At 35.8% G+C, this 17,392-nt stretch overlaps 1 protein-coding gene across 1 annotated transcript in view; it reads right to left on the minus strand.

Annotated features, from left to right (window-relative positions):
- LOC108682156 (tachykinins) overlaps nucleotides 1–3,805 on the minus strand; it is a 42,810-nt gene extending 39,005 nt beyond the window's left edge. Inside the window, exon 1 of the mRNA XM_018171276.2 lies at nucleotides 3,572–3,805. Within this exon, the coding sequence (XP_018026765.1) occupies nucleotides 3,572–3,584 (13 nt within the window). The 5' untranslated portion in view covers nucleotides 3,585–3,805. The remainder of the gene's footprint in view (nucleotides 1–3,571) is intronic.
- Between the last annotated feature and the right edge of the window lie 13,587 nt (nucleotides 3,806–17,392).

Raw genomic sequence — 17,392 nt, forward strand, 5'->3', positions numbered from 1 at the left:
ACATAAGGTCTGAAAGTGCCCAATGAATTCTTAAAACTTTGCCTAAGATAATTTTTTTTTCTAGAAATTTCCTGGTATCTTTATAAGTAAGGAAGCAGGTATTGACATGTACATGCAAGTACTAAAATAATATGTTTTACGTTATATTACCCATACACTAGTCGAGAATTAGTAGAATACGGTAGTATTCATAGTTCGGTTACCCACAGTCGAGTATAGGTGCATAAACAATCAATTGAAGTGCGTCAAGTGTCGACACGAACGGCGATTATTAAGATTTGAGCTTAATGTTATGATGAATAAAACGTCATGACATTCGCCGAGGACATGAACGTTCTCATATATACAGTATTCTTGCGTAAGCGAGAGTTAACACATACAATAAATGCCCATAACAGTGGTATTGTCATAGTTTCTTATGCGCGATCACGCGTTCAAAATTTCAGTAGTTCTGTTTACCTAAATTACCGGATCGATTTACGAAATCAAAAGTCATCAATGTTGCTGATTCATTATAAAACAGAAATTTTTTACCCATAAATGTTATCTCAAAATGGGGCTTGAAATTGCATGTCCTTTCAGACATGGTCACGTAAAAGCGTTCTTTAAAAACACATTAAAGTACATTGAACCTGCAGTAAAGTCTTGTGTTCGGGACCAATAAAGCACATCTAACCCTCGCGCACGAATAGCACCACATACCCTCGCATGTTTTAAGAACAAATGTAAGCAAGGCTGCGTGCCCAAATGTGTGCGTGTTCTCAGCATAGCTGGACACTCATCACCGATTTCCACGCTCACATTATAAATAAAAACCGAGCCGAGTTTACAGGGTACAGATCATGTGCATTGTTTAGGCGCGTAACACAAGTGAACTCAACATGACTTCACGAGTGATAGTGTTTTTATTATTTTTTTTTGTTTCCATTGTAGTAAATGATAAGAAATTTGCATCAACCCCAACTCGGCACATATTTCTGTATTTCAGTTTGTACATTCAGTATACACAGCAATACCTTCCAAAACTTTTATTATGGCATTCTTTACTTGGTTATAAAATCAAAAAAATTCGTCTATGCATCAAGAATATAGTTATGTAATCCAAAAATATCGAGCATTTTATTTTAAGAAAAAAGACGTTGTATATTAGGCATGAAGAAAATAAAAATGAAGCTGCATTAGTTTTGCTTGATACATTTGAGTAATCATTTGTGATGAGCCCTAATTGCAAACCAGACTCTTCAATCAACTCACTCGCTCATAGCCTTGCTGACGAGATCATTAATATAATTGCTAGTCAATCTCAATAAGTACCAACATTATCTATTCGTCCTTTGTTGCAGTGTCTAAATTTCTAGTTAATTTTACCAACAAAAGGTTATATTGGCTAAAGCCGAAGCAAAATAATCTGCTCAGTGTTTCGGAAGCCCGGAAAACATTTTCTCAATGCAACCTTAACTTGCAGTCACTCTCGCTAAACTCCATGTCAAGCAAAGTACTTGGAGTAAGTACAATCAACTCCTGCATTAGCATGAGTAAAGAGAACGGAAATAAGCATTTTTATAACCAAAACCTTCTATAAATTTCTTCCGACTAATGCCTTGACTTCGTACTGTGCAGTCGACGTTTACACACTCTTTCCAACACATGTAGAAACAGTATTAATTAACGACAGCCAATATCAAAGCACAAGTATTAATGACTAATTTTTTCTTTGCACAAACGATTGCAGTGATTTTTTTCGATCAAGACCCGAACTTTATTTCTTTTATGATCGAATACACGTTTAATTATACAATCATCATGAAACGCAAATCATGTACATATATACGAAGTTTTACTCGAGCAAGTTAATTCTCTTCAAGGCTACCACAACTCTATCCCGTCACACGCAAAATTCTTTTCCACGAAAGAAATCTTAACGCAAGGACGTCTAATTCCTGCAAAAACGTCTGATTGTGCGTCGTGCAATGAGCTCTTCCTGTGATCCCCGCTCAATTTAACGGCGTTGCGCCGGCTCCAGCGAGCCAATCTCACACCCACGCCATCAAAAGCCACTTGAAAATTAAAACGTAAAGAGGCCTCAGTTATGCATCGCGTCCAAAGAAAGGTTGTTGGACGGGCAACCAAATAACACTTCATAATTCTTAGGAGATGCCGGACAAACCACATGTTATCAAGATTAATTTTTACAAGATTATATGGCGTACCTCATCTTAACGATGTATTTTTTTCAAATTATGATAGTCGGATAATATCAGATTTTTGGCAAAAAATACTTTGAATTTCAAGCCAACAAATGTTTAAAAAATGTTTCTTTAATAACCTCTATACATAATTGTAGTCAATTTCATAGCCATGACCACGTAAATCAGAAAAAAATATTTGCATTCAGAATTATTCGTCGTTGAACAATAATTGCAGATGCTCGAATAGAACACCATTCTTCCCGAATATTTCCAAACAGAAGTTATCGCTAATAATTATTTCTCATATAGACTTACTGGCCGCTCTTAGTTTGCTTTTTTGAATGACTGCAATGAAGCGAATGTAGGACAATAGCGCGACGTGACAGCTGTTTATTTTTGTTGACCGTTGTCCGACGCTCCCCAACCTTGTATTTATTTTAGACGGTTTCAAATTTATACAGGAAACACATCAAGAAAACACAATTGAAAAGGAAAGAAAATTTTGTTTGGGTGGAGCAACAAACTCCAACCAAATTTTTTTACCAGGGATTTTTTTACCAGAAAAGTTTCATCGAAAATGTGTATCAACATAAATAAGCTCGTTGTTTAAAAATAAAAATTATACTGATAATTGGAAACCGTAACAAAGTTAGTGTAGAGAAAATACGGTCTGGTGTGAGGGCAAAGTTCACTAAATGACGAACGCATGTGCTATGCGCTTTCGTACGTATTCGGTATTCTGCGAATTATTCCAAGTGCTTTTTCACAGCGTATTTCTGCGAAAATATGAACAAATGAATGTTTTATTTAAAAAAGGAAAGCTCTTCGAATATTTATCCTGAAGTAAAAATAAATACTCGTTCACACGAGAACCGTTTCAACGTTTCATCAAAGTGTCGATTGTGCCCATTGATCGTTTGAAAACATCAGTTTGCTAAGTTCTGACGCTTAGCGAACGCAGCTTTGCGTTGGCGATGCGTCAGTGTCTGGCAAAAAATATTTTAAATACAACTTGTTCACTCATTCATTTTTCTCTCGTAGCTAAATGGGAAAGCTTGATAGACATGTAATTGCGTTTAAAAGGGAGTCAAAGCAGTTATTGAGGGCAGCTCCATAAACTCACCGATTTCGCATTTTTCAACGTAGATTTTACAAGTCATGCTGTCGAAATATAGCAGTTCATTGCGAGGCTTTCAGTTGACGTATGAATAAGCCGTACTTCGATACTGTGTGTTTTTTGTATGAAAGTCAAACAAGGAATATGAGTTGGAATTTTTCAACATCAACCGGCATCAGTTTTTTTACATCCATCAAAATATTGCTGCATTAATTATAATTCATAGGCCCAACACATCAACTATAGTGAACAAATATTTACTCACCGAAAACTTTCATTTGTTGAAGTCTCTGCTACTGGTGATATCCGTTAACTGTGCTCCGATGATATATAACTATCAGTAACGATCTTGTTCTCTATTCCGTCATTTCTTTTCAAATTTACAAAAATATTTTCGAAAAGTTCAATTTATGTAGACCAAGCAGCTCCTTGTAGATTTGTTTGGAGATGGCAAGCGAACGGCAGCGGAGAGAAGCGGTACACACCCTCCCGTAGCAGGCGCCAGTGGAAAAGGGACCGCTACGGAGTGCCACGCCACCTTATATACCCACGCCGTTCATTCAGCCACCCCCGCGAAAATGACACTTTTTTCACAACTCTGATTGGGTCCTTGAATTCGTTGTCAAGTCAAGTGGGGGTGACGACCGAAACTATTTTATTCTAGAAAAGTTTCTATTTTCCTCCGTCTTAAACACAAACCAGCTGCAATAGAACTAGTCCTGACTCCTTCATGTTATTATATGTAAAAATTGTCTCACAATGAAGTAAAACCGAAGGACCGTTCGCAGTAATTTTTCATTAATTTCTCATGTGAAAATATTTGAGACCGATTCCAGTGCATACGGAATGCGTATGCACTGGCGAAATTTTTTATTTTGACGAAAAAAAATTACTGCATCATACTGTAATTTTATCGATATTTGTCAAAGTTTGTGGGTGTTTGAATGCGTTTGAAGCCTGCATGGCGGTGCAAATATATAGGGGCTGTTAAAGCCTTCATGGCGGTGCAAATATACAGTATAGGGGCTGTTCGAGCACGAATCCACGAGGTTTATCGTGTCGCGATATTACCTGAACCTGAACTTCTTATTGGGAGAATATAACGGCATTGAAAAACTGGGATGGAGGGATGAAATATTTAAATTTTATTCTTAAATTGTACGCATAAATGTTAATTAAAGTATGAATTTGAGTATATTAGTATAAATTTGATGTATTTTTTTAATATTTTGAAATACGACCCAGATGCGAAATATATGTTATAGGAAAATGCAGGCTTGAATGGGCATTCTTTTAATTAACATATACTGAGAGAAACGGATGGGTGTGGATGACCCACTTTGACGAGTAAACCGCGTCCAAATAGCGACGCATTTTTTCGACTCACATAACATAACATTAACATAGTGATGTCGGCGCTGAAGTGTTGGCCTGATGTGGCCTGTCGCCGATTCTTTTACTTTTCGTGCCTTGTTCACAGAAGATCTAAAATCGTGTCATTTGACCGGATCTTTTCATGACTGACGTTTGTTTGAAGTAGCTACTAGACTTCCACCGAGTTCGATCAGGTGCTAGGCATTTAAAATCTGGAAATATATCTTTCCATAGCTTTATCTAGTCTGTTCTTGAACGCGTTCATACTTGGAGCGCCAACGATGTCATCGGGGAGGCTGTTCTACATGTCGGTGATTCGAAGCGAGAAAAGTCCAATCGTTCAACGTAGATAATAAGTTAGTGGTGCAGGATCTGCCGGCAATAAAAGGCCGGCACTTACTCTATTTATGGGTCATACTGACCTATTATTGGCCCTTAAAATTTCAGGAATAGTGGAGTTAAATCGCTCTGACGTCCAGATGCTCCCTACGTATCCATGCTACGGGTGGCGTCACAAGCGATTTGAGGCCTCAAGTGATTCATACTTGAAATTTAAAAGGTAAGTATGACTCACAACTCGGGCAAGTGAGTCAAAAAAGTGCATCGATATTTAAATAAAATTAGCTCGTCTAAGTGGGTCATCCAGACCCACCCATTTCTCTCTGTGTAGATTTCTTATTACTAAAGTGATTTGTAAAAACTGAATTCTAAAATTGCAGGGGTTATCGGGCCTGCTATTTAGATATTTATGCGATTGTTTGTTATACATTAGAATGATACGTAAAATATGAGACACCAATTACAGGTATATAACACCAATTAAACATCTGGGACACCAATTAAACAACTCTGGTTTAAATTATGAGATTTTGCATGAAAGTCCATTACTGATCCCTTATGGTGCCTTTCGACTTCTTTCATGTTTTTGATCTCAGTTTCCCTAATGAATCTTCGTGGTCACGAATAAAAGACAAATGCTGAGAGGCCTTGAGCGAGTGTAATGAGGAGAAGCTTCCACAAAACTAACCGAGTCATGACTTGAACTAGGGAGAGAGCAGCCATGCGTGCGATGAATTAAAATAATTTATTGTACAACAGCGCATAATTTAACAAGGCCGAATACCTTCAGTTCCTTGACCATAATAAGGTCGAAAAATCTGTCAGCTTGTGACCTTAAACAAGCCAGATAATTAGCAAAGAATTTTCACATGGTATATTGCTTAGTCAATTGATTATTATTCCCGTTGAATTAAATTTGAGTATTGTGATAGGTAATTCGTAACAAATTGGTTTGAACCATTGCCTGTTTCGTTATATTCGGTAAATTTTGTGTGCAAAATTAATTTTTTATTCATAAATTAAGTAAATCATCGCATCATTATGTAGTTTCGTGTTACATTATAACTCGTTACTTATCAAGTCATAAATTTCCGTCAAAAATAATCAGACTCAATTTTCGCACCTGTATATTTGTACTGTTTTATATTAAATAATAAAACTATATCTGACCAAAATTTTACGAAAAAGATGGAGCGTCGAGTACTCAATCTTAAAAAGTCCATCGTTACCGAATTTTTTAGTTATCATGAAAGACATTCCCGTGAACACCCTGCAGGAATACAAATTTTCTTGAACATAGTAGAAGAATTTACCTTTCCATAGAAGAATTTATAAAGAAATAAAAAAAGAATTATTTCCATAGAAAATACCATAGAAGAATTTACCTTTCATTTCAGTGTAAATTATAGGTTGATTTAAAAAGAACATCTTCTGGAATTTTTCATACGGATGAGCGAACAATAAATAACATTTATGTTTTACATATTGTTCCTTCCCTGGGAATTTCCTACCATTCTTCTTTGATCATCAATGACTGAACTCCCGATGGTTATTCCTTAGGTTCTGGTCTCATTATGTTTACGTTCATGCTTTAAAGGCAATTAATTCAGGCGTTAAATTACAGTTTCTTATTTATGTTTTACGGTCAAAGAGTAAAAAAATCTGAAAATATCGCAGTATTCAATTTGGATATATTTTCAATAGTTCAAATAAGTCTTATTTTTTCATATAGTATTCGGCAGTTGGTTCTCTCGTCACGTTGAAGACGTCTGTTAAAAACGAGCCTCGGTTTGAAGCCACAAATTTTAGACTGGCAAGCTTCGGAATTACTCAGAGGAATATAAATAAAATTCTACAGTTTCTTTTTGAATAAAAAAAAAATCCTCAACCTCCAACTATAATTCATATTTAGGTTCAAAAATGGGTCAAATGCATCCACGTCGAGAAAGATTTTCCTCTATTTAAATAATAATCTAACTGAAAATTGAAGGTATTTATAATTTTAAATGTTCAATTTTTCTCAAAAGAGTGGATGAAAACAGTTTTATAACATACCATACGTGAAATTCAACAGTCAAATTGTAGCGAAGAGTAATAATAGCATTTCGTTCACAATTAAAAAATTACACGTTTTGCTATATTCTTTGTCTAGATCTTTTCAACTGCATGTGTTGTCAAACAGCGTCTCATGTACGCTTTAAAAACTTAATAGATAATTAATAAGTTCCTTTTTACCGCCAAATGCACGACATTGAAGTAAATGGAATGTTCAAAGCAAATTAATGAAGAAAAGTTGGGAAATTATTCATTAAAATATTTGTCTAAATGTTACAAATAATTTAAAATAAACTTAATTCTATGACTTTCCTAGCTTTCGTTAAAAGTTATCGGAAATTCCTAACGTAAGCGACGTCGTAATGCCTTCAATCAGGAGACCTTCTTTGTCATGAGCAAAGTTACAATAAAAATCACAATATTTAGAGTAACTTTATTTATAGCCTTTTCTTATTTTTTTTAATTCTGAAACTAGAATTATTTCGAAAGTTCAGAATTTTTCAGGGAAAAATTAATATGACATTGACTCATCATCCACCAGATTTAGGGAATAGTACAAATTACTTCTCTTATGTCGCTTCATTTTCATCGTGAAATGATTAATTAACTCACTTCTCTGCTATTAAATTTTCCATATGTTCAAGACAGAACAAAAATGAACATTATAATTTTAAAAAATATTCTTCGCGACATGATTTTAAATATTCTTTAATTGAGATTGTTTTGATCTGCTTTGGCGAGGTTAAAATAAAATAAAACTGATTTGAACAAGCGAATTTCAATTCGAAAGTTTAGTTTGATGGGAAACAGGAAAAGCAAGACGCGTGGCTCGGCTAGGCAACTCTTACATTCATTTGCGTAATTAGCAGCAACGAGATAACGCTTCGAATGAATGTGCTGCGACGGACCTCCGGTCTCGACAAATTCTATCATTTAAACTTAAATTAAATTGTCAGCTTCCCTCCACGGTTCGGTTCACGTTCCAAATTATTTTTTTTTTTCGAAATATATCCTGCAAAAAGGCTAAATTTTGCTGTTGTCCAGAGTTGTGTCTTAGCAGCGTACAAAATGTTTTGCTGATGACTTATTTTTCAAGAAGAAGATTATTGTAGATAATTAATGGAAGCTTAAACGTGAGTTTTCGGAGACTAGGATTGGTAGTCATTTCCACGCATGTTAGGATTTTTATTTTTTTTCTTGGAAGGCGCCTAATGAATTAGCTGATCCCCGAAGTCTTTTTCGTTAATTTCTATGTGAATTAAAGGCTTCGTTTTTGTTAAATTTATTAACAAGAAAACTGATCTAAATAAATTATATTGCACTCTGGACATGTCTTCAATAACTGGCATTGGCATGCTTTGATTGTTGTATAATCGTTAAGAATTTAAAATTCATGTAAATTGAAGATATGGTGGATCTCTTTTCAATGAAATGGTGGTGAATTTACTTGGCATTTACCAGGCTTCTAAATCCTTAGTGAACTTGCAATTAAAGCCGACTAATGATATAAGTACTTCAATAATCTTGAATCGTTGCCCCACATAAAAATATCAATTGGGAATTCAGGGTTGCCCGACGGTCTTTTTTTAGGACAAATTCCGCGATTTGTTTTTTTTTTCAATTGCGTTGGCCCGCTAAAATTTACACTAGGAGTACTTTATAATTAAATTTGAAGAAATAATAGAAAAGAAATAGAATTTCTTCACCGGAACCTACAAATATATGCTAGTATATATTTAGTTATAGTCCTTTTTGGCTTTTTAGGCTAAATGGCAACCCTGGTTGGGGTCACAAAAAATTCATTGAATGAAGTGAAGCTTCGTCACATTTTCCTCTCGAAGGTCACCTTTAAGAGCAGTTGAGATCCTAAATATGTTGAGGTGAAAATAAAGCATGCAACTTGTCTTACTCTGTCGCGTAATTTATCGCTAATGATCAGCATGCTATGTAGACAGCTGGACAATCTGAATTAAATAAGATCGAAGCGTGAAAAATTCATCCAACAACACAACGTTGAGTACAGTGTAACCTTTATCGAATCATTAAAAATGATAGAGTATAATGAATAGACGAATTTAAACTGGATATTTTTCATCAACAATTATGAATATGCAATAGAGATTTGAGGCACGCTCTGGATGGGTTCAAAAACAACAATAAGTCTACGGTTTTTAGTGCAAAGATTCACTTATTACCTCATCATCGTACACTTCATAGGAATGGGTTCTTTTGGGAGGCAATGTTGTATCTATAAATATCTCTGTTATGATATTATTGATTTTAGAAACGGTTTCTTGTTTTTTGTAAGAGATATCGTGTATTTTGATTTTGAAAAACTGTAATCATCATTTGTCTTCAAATTTATGACAATTTAAATTATTCACATGAGTTGAAATTAATTCTTATTAAATTTTATTTTCAATATTTTCCTTTGCTTTTAATGCAAAATGTGTTCCAGGGCGCTGTAAATTTTTCTTAATTGTTTCTTGAAATTTTAAAACGCTTTTTCTATTCATCGGACTAACTATAAACCTTTACCAATGCCCAATTAATTTTTATAAATTCTCTTACAATTTTAGGTGATGCAATGCCACATTTTTCTTTTACTTTAGTTGTGTACCGTAGATTAAAAATTTTACTGAGTCACCATGTTAACAAAGTTACATAAATACTTCAATGTAAGACATGAAAAAATAATAAGATTTAAGATTAATTATGGATTTGCTAGATTTCCTCACGACTTGTAATAAGGGATTTGTAATTTCTGCACCTGGAATGGCATTTTTTTCTGAAACAAAAGACATATCGCAGTTTCTGTCATAATACATTAATTAAAATTGTTTTAATTTTCTTGTCATCAGAATGTCATTTAATGAAGGCAGAAACTTTTACAATGGACCACTTTTTGAAGGCAGTTAAGTGGTCCATTGTAAAGGTCTAGTTACTGACGAAATAATTACTCATGGCGAGTGGGTATTGAGAGCATGAAAATGTACACTTTTCATAATGAGGTGCATTTATTTTTATTCAGTTTTACAGGTATTTTGCAAATTATTGTCAATCAACATTCTTTACTTGGAAATTTCAAACGTTTTTAATCCATAAGAAATCTTTAATTATAATTGCAATAAAGAAAGAAATCTTCTTTAATAGCAACTCGATAAAAAAATTTACATTTTTCTTTCGGTTAAAAAGTTTCTAGCGGTACTCAAAACGCATGATTGTACTACAGGGTCCGCCATATTTATGGCAACGGATGTTTGTTATATAAAAAAATTGGTTTCTAGGAGACTTTTCTTTTATAATGAAGCTTAATATCATCTATTATTTCATCTATTTTATATTGCAGAAGTCTAAGGTGTCTAAATTTACTATTACTTATGGCAGTAAATAGAAATGCAAATGTAACCCTTCATGAAAAGGGCGAGAGTAATTCAGTCATTGCAAAAAATCTCCGAATTCGTCGTGAAACTGTGTGGAAGATGGTAAAAAAATTCAAGGAAACTGGTGAAACATGCAATCAAACTGGTCAAGGAAGGAAACGAAGTGTTGGAACAAAACAATTGGTCAAAAACACGAGGGAGAAGTTGAGGAGAAACCCTCATCGCTCAGCTGCAAAATTGGCTGCAGAAGCAGGAGTCAGTCATACATCAATGCATAGATGCAAACAAGGCATGAACTAACAGACCGTCATGAACGAATGAGGTTCGAAAGATTCCAGCACACTCTGGATCTCATTGAAGATGGCGCGCTGCCCAACTTGGTGTTCAGTGACGAGAAAAAAATTGACATTGAACAAAGCATCAACCGTCAAAATGACGTTAACCGTCAATGAGTTTGGAGTCGGGATGGATCTGTGGCAACCAGAATAGCAACACGACGTTAAAATCCCATGTCCGTGATGGTTTGGGCCGCGGTAACGGCCACTCGACGTCCCCACTCGTTTTTGTCCCCTCAGGAGTGAAATTGAACAGTCAGCGATACATTTCGGACATTTTGGAAGCTGTGTTGTTACATTGGGCTCGTAAACACTTCAACGGCTCACCATGGAGTTTTCAACAAGACTCTGCCCATCACATGGCTCAAACATGACCCAAAACTGAATTCAGGGTCACATCCCAGCATTCATTAGCAAAAATGAATGGCCCTCAAGAAGCCCTGATCTAAATCCTCTCGACTTTTCTGTGTGGGCTATTTTAGCGAGTAGGGTCTGCAGAACACCTCATAATTCTTTGGATAGTTTGAAGTCTAAATTGGGACTTGATCGCTCAAGAAATGCTGCGTGTCTCCTGTGAATCTTTCCCGCGTAGATTGGAGGCCGTCATTAAAAATAAGGGTGGTCATATTGAATAAATATGTCAGAGAATTGCTTAGGTAATTCTTGGCTACTAGCTCATCAAATAAAAAAACAATGCACCTGTTTGTTTCATTGAGAAATAACAAAAAACATGCGTTACCACAAATATGGAGGACCCTATATATACAATGGTTTAAGCTAATCCCTTTATAATCATTTAGCAGAATTGCTGGCTGCCAATCCTTCAGTGAAAATCTACCGAGTCGAATACGATTTTGAAGATACCACAGGCGTTTAATCAACTACAGTTATTTTCCGAGGCTGTCAGTAGCCCTGAGGTCCAACGACGAGCTTGATTATGTTTGAGTTTCATGCCTATTTTCTCGATCAATCCTGTTTTAGTGATCATCTGCGATCTCTGGATAATTTTCATGTTATATGACAACATCTCTTCTTGGAAGCAACGAACTATTGGGCATGTTCGTTCTTAATTCTTTTACGGAATTCCATGCCACCCTTCTACTTATTTACAACTTTAATTTAGCCTGCATCACATTGAGAAAAATAGATATCGACACCACCAAATAGAACTAAAGCATTGGGGTTCTCTTGATATGAAGTCTTTCTGGTTCTTTTCATGATAGGATGTGCATCGTTTCCCAAAGTTGAAATGACGGCCTATTAATCCATAGCACATTTCAACGGAATTAAATAGGTAACCTCCATACGAACCGAAAAATTTCAGTTGGATAGTAACGTTGTTTTTTCACCTATGGTGTTTTTACATGCAATGTGGACTGTGGATCAGGACTGTAAAGAATTGTAGTTAGTGAATATACTTGCTGTTGCCCCAGAACTGTACTAGATCTCTAAAAAAAATTAACAGCGAAGAAAACTCCACACAAATTCGCCATATCTCTATTGAAAACATTTTGGAGTCGAGCTCCTTCGTCTGTACAAAAATTCTAGAATACATATGCAATCTGAAATTAGTACAGTCGAAATTAAAAAAACACATAAGTTTAACCTAAACTTACAAACAAAAGACAGAATGAGAAAGTAAAAAAACAGGCAAAAACCTATCTATTCACAATTTCTGTTGGGTAAAAGCTATAGGCTGCATTTGAACTAGGTCTAGAACGTAGCATTGTTCAGCGTGAGTGCGCACAGCCGAATGGAAAGGGCGCGATAATAACTGTCAACTCCTCCAGCTCCTCCCTTTATGTTCTGAGACCCTAGAATAAAGATTACGTGACGTCACATACAATGTATTCGTTAGTGCAATTCGGCAAAGTTGTTTTTTATTGCAGGTTTCATTGAAGACCAGAGAGTATTTCTTATCGACAATTTTCTTATTGTATTTCTCTGTACGGCTATTTGGGCTTTTGATAGGACTTTAAAATTCGATTTAAGCTTTTTATAGGACATTTTATTATAATTTACAACGTTTTGGATACAATTACATTCATTTTCAAGTAAGAAAAGAGTTCTGAACGCATTTTCAAAGCATTTTTTAATGACGTTAGTGCAAACATATGGTATTAGTATAGGTTGGCAAAATTTGTTTCTTTAAGCAGGTTTCATAGAAGACCAGAGAATTCATTATAGTGGCAATTTTCTTATTAGGCAATTTGACATATGGTATTATGGATACAGATTGAAAATCAAAATTTGAATTAAGAGAACAGTTTAAACGTCCTAGCAAATCCGGTAGCTTGTAAATTTATAGCTGGAGATTCGTGCTTGATGATGAGAGCCTCAGCTCTCACCAGTATTGTGGTGTCTGGGTACCTCATGACGGCGATGCTGGTTTAATTCTCCAACGTCGCGCGAGTTAGGGTCTCACTCTGAGCCTCACTTATATTCAGCGTCACTTCGCACAGTCGAATGAAAAGGGCGCGATAATTGCTGCCCAGTCCTACAACTCCTCCCTTTATGCTCTGCGACTCTAGAATAAAGATTACGTGAAGTCATTACACGTAAAGATTACGTGTAATGACTTCGGTCCTCCGGCCTCGAGGTGGCATGTTGGGCGACGGCTCAAAGTCGTGCTGATCAAACCGATGTAATTTACATTCTGGATAAGTCTACGGCCTTATTTGTGGCATGACTATTGGTTAAAACCATTGTTTTTTTGTCGTGTTCTCGTCTTTTTACACGATTATTTTTAATTATTAAATTCTTGCGTTTCTAGTGTTTATAGTAAATCAGGAGTTTGATTCTGTCGATGACGGTTGTACTTCTGATGTTATTCAGCACAATTGATTTGAGGACTTTTTGTTCTGCCTTATAGACTCAATTCATCTGGTTTTGTTAATAAATTGTCGTAATATTTCCGTTGGATATTGGTTCAATGTTCGTTTGGTTTTGACGTGCTCGATAGTTTGAAATTTCGGTGTCGATAGACGATAGTTTTATTCGCATAACCGTTGTTTACCAGAATTTGCTTGCAGATCACTGGAGTTCAATTCTTTGAGTCGCCAGCGGATGTACAGGTTTTTAATTTTTATGTATCAGAAGGCGAATATATAGTGGCGGTTTTGCATATCGCTGTGGACATTCGCTTGCTTCGTCTAGTACTTCTCAGACATCTGTAGATTTTCGGTAATTTTTTTTCACGACCACATTTTCCTTAACTTGTACGAGTACATCGAGGAAGGACAAAGACTAATTTGGTCCAAATTCGCAGCTGAACTTCAAGACTGAATTGCAGAATTGAGTTCTACGGCCACTCGTAGCTCAGTCATGTGATCTTCGTCCCGATCAACGACATAAATGTCGTCGACGTATATCTACAGTAGAGCTCAAACTTGCTTTTTACGTCCAACAATACTCGGTTTTCCGGTTCGCTCATGTAGAATTCAGCAATAGTAGACTCAGAAGGCTACACCGTTGATTTGATGGTAAATTTTGTTGTCAGGGGTCCGGAATGGCTATTCTAAGGTACAGATGCTGCGGATATCAAGTAGGAGATTTTTAGGGATTGATGGAGCCGGTAATTTTTCATTTGAATAAACGTGGTTGGCAATTATTTCCAACATTTCTTTTGTAGGAATGATGGTAGAGAAGCCAGTGACGTCAAGTGAAGCTAGCAAACTAGATGGGCCCCCCGACCGCGAAGAATTTCAAACAAATCGAAATCGCCTCTAAATGATCTAAGTGAAAATTTCTCAGGTTGTATGGTTTGATTAGAGCATCCAACTCTTGGGCTGTCCTGTAGATTGGAGATGTAACCTGATAGGCTGATAAGTTATCTGAGCAGACTGTTCGCTTTATGATTTGTAACGTTGCCGTAGAACCGAATCGACACTTCTCCGGACCCGCCTGCGAATTCGCCTGCGGACTCAATCGTAAAATTTACACGCTCAACTTAACCACTCATAAGCCCTTCAATACTGAACGGATTTGCTTTAATTTTGGGATATAAGTAGTTATAATCAATACGCTGAGGTTGGAATTATTACAGATTTTGCATCAATTAGTTTCCAATTAAAAGGAATAAACGCATTCTTAAGCAACCTAGCCACTCTTAACTCCTACAATATACTGAAAGAATTTTATCTAATTTTTGAATATGAGTAGGTAGTTATTATCAATACACTGCGGTAGGAATTATTACAAATTGTTACATTAACAAGTTTCTTATTATATCGAATAAACGAATTTTTTAAGCAACCTAACCACTCATAACTCCTTCAATACCGAACGAATTTGATTGAATTATTTAATGTAAATAGTTATTATTAATACGCTGCGGTAGAAATTATTACATATTTTTAACATCATTAAGTTTTTCATTAAAAGGAATAAACAGATTTTTTCAGCTTCCTAACCACTTATAACTTCTTTAATACTGAACGGATTTTCTTGAATTTCTGAATATAAGTGGTTATCATCAATACACTGCAGTAGAAAATTTTTACATATTTTTACATTAATAAGTTTTTAATTGAAATGAATAAGCCCATTCTTTAGGCAACCTAACCACTCATAACTCCATCAATACTGAACGGATTTGCTTGAATTTTGAAATGTGAGTAGATATCATCAATACGCTGCGGTAGTAGGCATTAAAAGTTTTTACATAGATACGTTTCTAATTAAAACGAATAAACGTATTTTTACGCAACTTTCCTGGTCATAACTCCTTCCATACTTAACAAATATGCTTGCAATTTGGAATATAAGTATTTACTGTAAATGCGCACTTCAGCAATTGTCAAAATTAAATAAATTACCAATATTTCCAATTAAGGTGAGAAAACTTAAACATGGGCCCGATAATTTCGGAGAAGCGCATGGCGTTCACACATTGACTGTGTTATAGACTGTTAGTTATGTGTGCTTGCTCGGTCCCGAGTTGCGATAGTTCCTCAAAATTTTTTTTATGTTTAAATATGCCTTGCATGACCGATACTTCCGAATTGCCCGGAGGCCGTGATCGATATATTTATTATGTTTAAATTAGAAAAGTATAACCTTGGAGTTTTGGTTAGGTGCAGCCTCGATGCCATGTTCAAACGTGACGTGGACGCACTCGTAATCTTTATCAATAGTTTTGTGAAAAGATAACACTATCTGTATCAGATTACAGTGCTCGGTGACTTACTCTTCCTTTTCCAGAAATTCCGAGAAGAGCACGGTCGCATTTTATATCAGGTTTGAACGTAGTCTCCTAAGCTGAAAGTAAGAGCTTATCTGCAATTAGTTCTGTTTCCTGAACGTGTCGGAAATATTCCATGCGAAAATTTCATAAAACTCGGTGATGAATGAACGAGTTTTTGTAAATGAAGCACTACGTTACTTGAACGGCGTGGCTTTTGACAGGGTAAAGGGCAAGATTAAACTGACGCACAAGTCCTTATAGCAGAGCAAGTGGACAATAATTATAACAGCGGGATTAAGCGCTTGCTTTGCAATTGTTTCAAGTTGCAAGTTGCCATTTACCAGCTGATTTAAGCCATACCGTATAGTACCAGTTTTTTCAATTGGAAATGGCATTCAACTTCAGTCTGACTATTAAGAAGTCATACAAAGTGGATTCTCGATCAAGTTTAAATATATTCATAACAAACGAATAAAAATAATTATGAAATATATTCATTATGAATATATGCATATACATTTCTATTTAATTGTAGGAAGGTTTGTAGATTTTATCGCTTTTACACATCTTGGCGGGATAGATTTGCTGCAGTGCAGAAAGAATATCGAAATATTTCGGATTGACAGCTCCAAGCTTTGAAAAGTTTAACGGTGCAAAACGCTACCTGCGCTCGTAGCGGCCAACTGGACAATGTCTAATCTAAGGAGAATAAGATAGCACCGAAAAAATGTCGGAACCTTTCTTCTTCTCTGCAAACAGTAAAGCTAACGCCGTTTGATTACTTATATACTCGAAAATACTTAAGGATCCACGTGGAGCACATCAAGATACTCATTTTGTCATCTGGCACTGTGGGCCATCTGTTAAGGATTCATAATCATTTCAACGCGCCCCTGAACTGAGTAGTTCTAATTTGGAACACAATAGCATTTAAAGCGCAACTGTCATGTCAGTTTCATCGCTAGTCAAACTGTCGATCAGAAAGTGTACAAGATGAATGGGATCATATATCGTTTGAAAATCTATTTCAATTACGGTCACTAACGCAACCGGTGCGAATAAGTGCCGAAATTAGAAGTATGAATCGTTGAAACGCAACCATAATTCCAGTAAATGGTTTTCCCGGTTCTTCAAGCTCTTGAATGCAAAAAAATTAATAATCCATTAGCTTTCCAGATTTCATGAATAATCATTGATCAGAACTAGCTGCAAAATCGTTACCGATACATTCTTTCCCGAGAAAATTACGCATTTCCATACCCATGGTAGTTTACCATCGAATCAACTGCACAATAGTGGCAGCGATTCAAAGTCTAGATCTACTTTAATTTCTAATGATTGATTATTATCTTCAGGAGCCTCTAAACTTTAGGTGCACAGAAAATACATTGAAGTGAGGATAAAGACTAACGCTG

Source organism: Hyalella azteca, unplaced genomic scaffold (genome assembly GCF_000764305.2).
Source record: "Hyalella azteca isolate HAZT.00-mixed unplaced genomic scaffold, Hazt_2.0.2 contig4353, whole genome shotgun sequence".
Taxonomy (NCBI): domain Eukaryota; kingdom Metazoa; phylum Arthropoda; class Malacostraca; order Amphipoda; family Hyalellidae; genus Hyalella; species Hyalella azteca.